This window comes from Denticeps clupeoides, chromosome 15 (assembly GCF_900700375.1).
Source record: "Denticeps clupeoides chromosome 15, fDenClu1.1, whole genome shotgun sequence".
Lineage (NCBI taxonomy): Eukaryota > Metazoa > Chordata > Actinopteri > Clupeiformes > Denticipitidae > Denticeps > Denticeps clupeoides.
Window position 1 is genome coordinate 15,467,805 of NC_041721.1, and position 6,178 is coordinate 15,473,982.

A 6,178-nucleotide genomic window follows, 5' to 3' on the forward strand; every position below is an offset into this window, starting at 1 on the left:
GTAATCATTTTCAGACAAGGTACAGTAACTCACTAATTCATTATTGAAAGAACAAAAACAACTTGTTGAGCCATCCTGAGCACAGTTTCTTAAATTCATGCTCTCCACCTTCACACAGGCAAATTTACAGAGACAAAAGGAGAAAAACATGGATCAACGTATACAGCTCTGAACAGACCTCTTCAAAAAATGATTTTCTAGTTCCAAGGCAGCCATTTTCTGTTCATTACTTGTTTAATTTCAACACCAACAAACCCTTCTATTATTTTACTCCTGAACCACTCAAGGCATTATTATTATACATTTATTATGGGTATCATAGGTATAAACTTTAGTTAGTTGTTTAGTGTTATTGTAACATTAATGTATTTTTATGTTTTTTCTTAATTATTTTAGCTAATAAAAGTGTTGTACTGTATATTGAATTTGAAAGTATATAAATAGATCCAGTGAAGAACAAAGAAGGCTTCTCTTGAATCAAGTATGTCCAAAAGGGACAGAGGATAAGTGCTTAAGGATTACCTTGGAAGCTGCCGACTGACAGGTAAAGCCAGGTGAGCGCTGGTATGAAGAGCAGGGCGAAGGAGAAGGCCAGGAACTTCCTGCGCCCACGACACATCCCCAGCATCCTCTGGAGTGAAGAGGGTGGAATATGGAGGCAGAGCAACCTCTATGTGGGCAGCAGTTGCTTGCTGTGGGGGTGCATGGCACAAACTGAAAAAGAGAGAACAAAGCATATGGGATAAATAGAAAAAATTAACTTGGAGTTCCACACAATCAACTGTGAATGCATAAGGGCTTTTTGGAAGCAATGTCGTCTCTTATGTTTTTTTTTTATATATTGAGTAGAAGATATGGTTGCCAATAAGGTGAGGTTTTTGGCACAACATTTCAATTGCCTGCTGATGTTTCATTTGTTGAATTAGCCAAGAAACCCCAGGAAAATAATTAAAGGATACAGGCAATGTACTTGGATATTCTCAAAGGGCACTGACGGCTGGGACATGACCTTCCACTGCCATCCGGGAGGAGCTGAGTGAGAGCTCTAAGTGATCTAAAATAAATTTCACTTAAGATGTGTAGGAAGGAGTGGACTAATTTCCTGTGACCTGTGTGTTTCAGAGCACAAAACCTCATTACCTGATAAAAAAAACAACTTCTCTTTTATGATGTCAAACGTCCTATTTGCCATTACAACCCCTTTCATTTTTACCAAGGGTACAAAAACAAGTCAAAATAGAAAACACCTTGGAATATATATTTAGGGTTGCAGTTCAGAGTTTAGGAACACTTATTGTACCGCAGGATGACTTGACTGTGACCCACTTGCTGTATTTTCAAAAACACACCCAGAACAGCGACACACTCGGCCCGAGGGGTGGGGGTGGGGGAGAAGTCTTCCCTTTGGGCTCTGGCACAGAACGAAGTCAGTCTTTCATCTGCCAACCAGGCGATCTCAACACCTGCCAGACTTCTCCATTACCATTACTGAAGAACAGCGAGAGAGAGAGAGAGAGATATTTAGTAATAGGTAACGTAACTTCAATACAATCCTTGAAAGAAAGGGAACCAGTGATGTGCAGGGAGGGTGCTGGGTACTTTATATTTTTCCATGTTGACAAAAAAAAAAAAAGGAGGGGCAATTATTACTTCATTCATGGTCTATTTACTGAGGTCATTCACAAGGGGAAATGCACTGAATGCAGTAGAGTTTGAGGGGATTGATTTCTCTGTATGCACAGAGCACACATATATTTCTCACACCAGCTGTCAGACAGGGGAGGTGTTCAGGCAAAAATGTTGTGATAAGAGTCGGGTCAGAAGTCTTAAAATGGACTTAACCCGATAGGAGTAACGTGACTGATGGATTTACAAAATAAAAGGCAAACAAGTTAACAGTTAACAAATGCTACTCAATATTTCTTTATACTCGATTTTATAGCGCACATCTGTCCAAGCAATCAAACATAAAAGGTTGTCTAGATTCTGTTTCATAAAACAGAGACAGTGCAAGTGTAGCCGTGTCATAAATTCAGCTACAGCACACTGTTGTGTGTCGCATTTCCTTCAGCAGGGGAAACAAAATCGCACAGAATAAAACAAGCAGCTCCACTTTCGCTTAGGACTTTCCATTCGGGAAGAGCAGCACTTTCAGCTAACAGCCGTCTTCAAACGAGCCCCTTATTTTTAACAGAGGTGTTGGTCTGCAGCCAGCAGACACAGATACTCACAGACATTAGGGGCTGCACATAAAAACTCTCTTGGTAATGCTAACAGATAATGACTCGCACAGAAAAAAAAAACTCAAAATAACACACACACAGACAGAGAGAGAGAGAGAGAGAGAGAGCGAGAGCGAGGTATGCTGAATTACTTTATTGTTTTTTGTACCTACAGTCCATGGTTAAGCTTGGTTAGGTTTGGGACTGGACAGACTAAAATAGTTCATACAATATGTCCCTCTCCCTGCTCAACAAGCATTTTTACACGATGCTACTCAAATTCCCAGTTATCATCCACATGATTTACATTTACAGCATTTATTAGAAGCCCCTGTCCATAGCTCCTGTCCAATCAGTCAGAGCAACTCAGGGTTGCTCGGGGGACACAATGGTAGTAAGCAGGGTTTGAACCTGTGACTTTGTGATCTTCTGGTTCATAGGTGAGTGTGTTTCCCACTAGGTCACTACCACCCTGATGTAATAAAGTTCAGTGGGCATGCAGAAGTGCTGTGAGTTCGAATTTACGGTTCTGTAATGTATCTGACAAGGACGCCTATTTCCTGGTTTATGAACCATTGCTGTCTCCCCTGTCTCACCTTCTGCTGCATAGTGTGAACGTTCTCAGTATTGGTCAGTTACTTGTACTCAGTCTGCATCCCTAGTAAACTATATTTGAAAGACAATCTGAAATCAAATTCACATTAGGAGATATTATATGCAATCAGTTAATATCCAGATCCCTGTCCTGTCAAAAGCAACAAGGCTTCAATGAAACGAACATCAGGCTGTTATATCGCCACAGAATTTTAGATACTTTTTGAACTGGTCCTCCAATAAAACTGTACTTCTCACTCATAATAGACCAAGCACCTTGCATGCAGACGAGTGCTGTGCCCATTTGCACTCAATAACACAGGAACGCAATTACACTGTCAACATCACTTACTGCTGCTTCTGGAACAAAGGGTACCTTCTTGGTAACTAATGGGAATTCTGACAGGTCGTGAGACAACCCTTTGTCAAACCTTATCAGCATTGCTTGCCGGCAGGTTTAGATAGCGCGCCAAGTCTTTGGTCGCCCATCTGTAAAAATCATTTAGCAAATTAAGAGAACACACTGACTCCCAAATGAAAAATTAAAGCTTACGGAAGGCAGAGGCAATGCTTCATTTAGTGCCTATCACAGAGCGACTGCGCTTTAAGTGCTGACAAGCTATTCTGCGCAATTACACCCAGATTCATGTTTATGCAACAGCACAATCCATGATGAAGTGTTTGAAATTACACCCTCACCTTTAAATGGTCATCTTGTGAAATAGATGTGCCTGGCTCGCCTCATTATAAATTGAGGAAGAGTCTAGTAAATTGAAATGGTGGCTAGATGTCTCCGAGCTCTGCTGCCATTAATCTGCACGAGAAAACCGCGGTAAAAAGGTACAAATTCATTACAGAGGAGGGGACGAATGGGAACAAGATGGATGCCACAATTGCCCTTGCAGTGGCTGCGTGGATGAGCCTGGCTCAGGTAGGAAGCTTGCACCCACATTCAGTGCGGATAGCCATTGGCTCCTGGTGCCAACGGCACAGCCAGGCATGGATTGACATAGAGGGCATTCGTAGACAGACATCCCATGTTGTGCCTTCCCACCAGCTCCCAAATAAGTGCAAGTCCAGCTGGTAGTACAATGAGCAGTTTAACATGATTTCCATAGCTCTCCTGATGTGGGCAATTAAATGGTGACAATGATAAAATGGTCAAGCAACGCTCATTATTCCTGCAGCTTGTAGGTGTCTGTCGCCTTTACAGCACATCACAGAAAGCACTTGGCTGTGCTTATGCCAGGCTTTTTAACACCACCATCTGCTGTTAGACCCTTTACGATGAGTCCAAAAACTCAGGAGAGTGGCATGTAACCATCAATCTCCAGAACAATGGGTTTTTTAAAATGTTGACATGCATATGGTTGAGTATTTGAAGGTGTCTCCCATGAACATGAACAATCTAGAAGGATATAAGCACAAAGAACCCAGATGACTACACAGATGACACCTACGTTAAAATTCAACTCCACCCAGAATCTCTTGGCATGTTACATGATGGAGGAGTTTTAACATTTACAGCATTTATCAGACGCCCTTATCCAGAGTGACTTACAATCAATATTTACAGGGACAGTCCCCCTGGAGACACTCAGGGTTAAGTGTCTTGCTGACGTACTGCCTACTTCCTATTTTAACCACTTTATGCAATTTGTTCAATTTAAACATGCCATTTTCAATTCTAGTAATCCGAGTACATTCATAATAGACCCGATTAGTAAGAGTGTATTAGTCATCAGTGTTAGGGCAGCACCGTAGCGTGCCTGCTTCTCTCCAACACTACGTCCAGAAGGAGAAGACTATATTTACACAACAGCCTATGGCATTTCACTGTGACAGCTGGGCTCTGACTCCGGTAATAATGTTTACAACGCGCAATGGAGAAGGACTCACAAAAAGGGCGGAGAGAGGTGAGGCCAGCCACGCTACTATGCCACACCTCGGCCAACTATAATGGCATATTGTGCCTGTCACTTTTGATTTGATCTGCCGCTGTCCTTCAGTTTGCACAATTGGAGCAGGGTATTACTTCACTTTGAAGTGGAAGTGTAGAGAATGCGACTCAGCCCTGCCAATCAGCTGTGTTTCACGTCCTGACATTTCTTCGGAATTTGACGTACAGCATTTAGTGTCACGTTGCATAGGCTGCACCTCCATGGTTCACAGATGACACAGTGGTTTTCATTGTGTCAGATGCCCACGAGCTGGGCATCTCATAATATCTTCCAAATATATATCACAATATGCATTCTCTCTTTAGCAATCACAAAAGTGATTTTATTATTTTTAGTCAAGTTTTAAAATAAGAAATTGAATTCAGTAACTATGACTGGTGAGGACATCTTACAGCATTAATATATATTCTTGTGTTAAATAAAAGATAAGAAGGACTTTACTGATCAGCCTGTAGAGTTGACTGAACAGCTGACTGAAGTGTTCAACTTATACTGGTCTGTGGCTGATCACAGCAACTCTATGAAAATATATTAGTTTATGTGAGTAAAGGAGTATTTAAAATGAGCTGGAAATTTCCATCACGCAACTGTAGGACGTGGTTGAAAAACAAGGCTTATACTACGGTTCATGCCACAGTGGGTCAGAGCTGTTTGCTAAAACCTAATCATCTGGTCCTATTCAGTAAATTAACATACCTACCCATTAACAGCTTGTGCAAAGTGGTATGTGGAAAGCAGAAACTTTCAAAGGCATCCAGACACAGAGAGGGTGCAAGGAGGCAATTCTCACTATCTCTCCAAACAGCCCGACAGGAGTGTATCACTTTCTACATAACAATCAAGGCACAGGTTACAAAACCGGCCAATTACACTGACATGAGTACATGAGGTTCACAAAGTGCAGCGTGGGTGGGAAATTAAGTCCTGCTCCAGCAAAATGAAGCACTGAAAAACATATTGATTAGAGGCATGGAGTTAGCTTCATTTTTCATTACCTTACCTAAGCTCTTATTAGCAGCCAGTGGAGTGGGGCTGCATTTGAAAATAGCAGTGGTAGGTTAGAGCACTATGTAGGAGTAGAGGCTTCACATGAAAAGAAGATAGTGCAGAGCGGGGGGTCCTTTATGAGCCATGGTACATCCAGTGCCTTCATAAAAAAATGTATTTCATTATACAGATATGAAGGATTTCAACACTCAAACTAATTATTCCAGCTTGCTGATATAACAACAGGCCACCCCCTCTGAACTTCTCAAAACTAGGCCGCCTTGCTCATTTGAGAAGGAGGGTGAAGTTTTATCACCATGGTGATGCTCTTGAGAGCTCTCTTTTGGCACCAAGTTTGGTGCACATTGAAGTCAAAGCACGGACAGAGGCACAGAACTCCTGCACCCTTGGTTT

The 6,178-nt window shown here is 41.8% G+C and overlaps 1 protein-coding gene across 12 annotated transcripts in view; it reads right to left on the reverse strand.

Annotated features, from left to right (window-relative positions):
- Window positions 1–6,178, reverse strand: part of LOC114764300 (LARGE xylosyl- and glucuronyltransferase 1) — a 58,038-nt gene that overhangs the window by 40,661 nt on the left and 11,199 nt on the right. For 5 of the 12 annotated variants that reach the window (XM_028953826.1, XM_028953822.1, XM_028953818.1 and 2 more), the window contains 2 exons: window positions 1,350–1,488; window positions 523–714 (listed from right to left, as the gene is read on the reverse strand). In XM_028953826.1, coding sequence (XP_028809659.1) covers window positions 523–628 — 106 coding nt within the window. In that variant the 5' untranslated portion in view covers window positions 629–714; window positions 1,350–1,488. Of the gene's footprint in view, window positions 1–522; window positions 715–1,300; window positions 1,489–6,178 lie in introns of all 12 variants that reach the window. The other 7 variants (XM_028953828.1, XM_028953824.1, XM_028953821.1 and 4 more) reach the window with 3 other exon arrangements.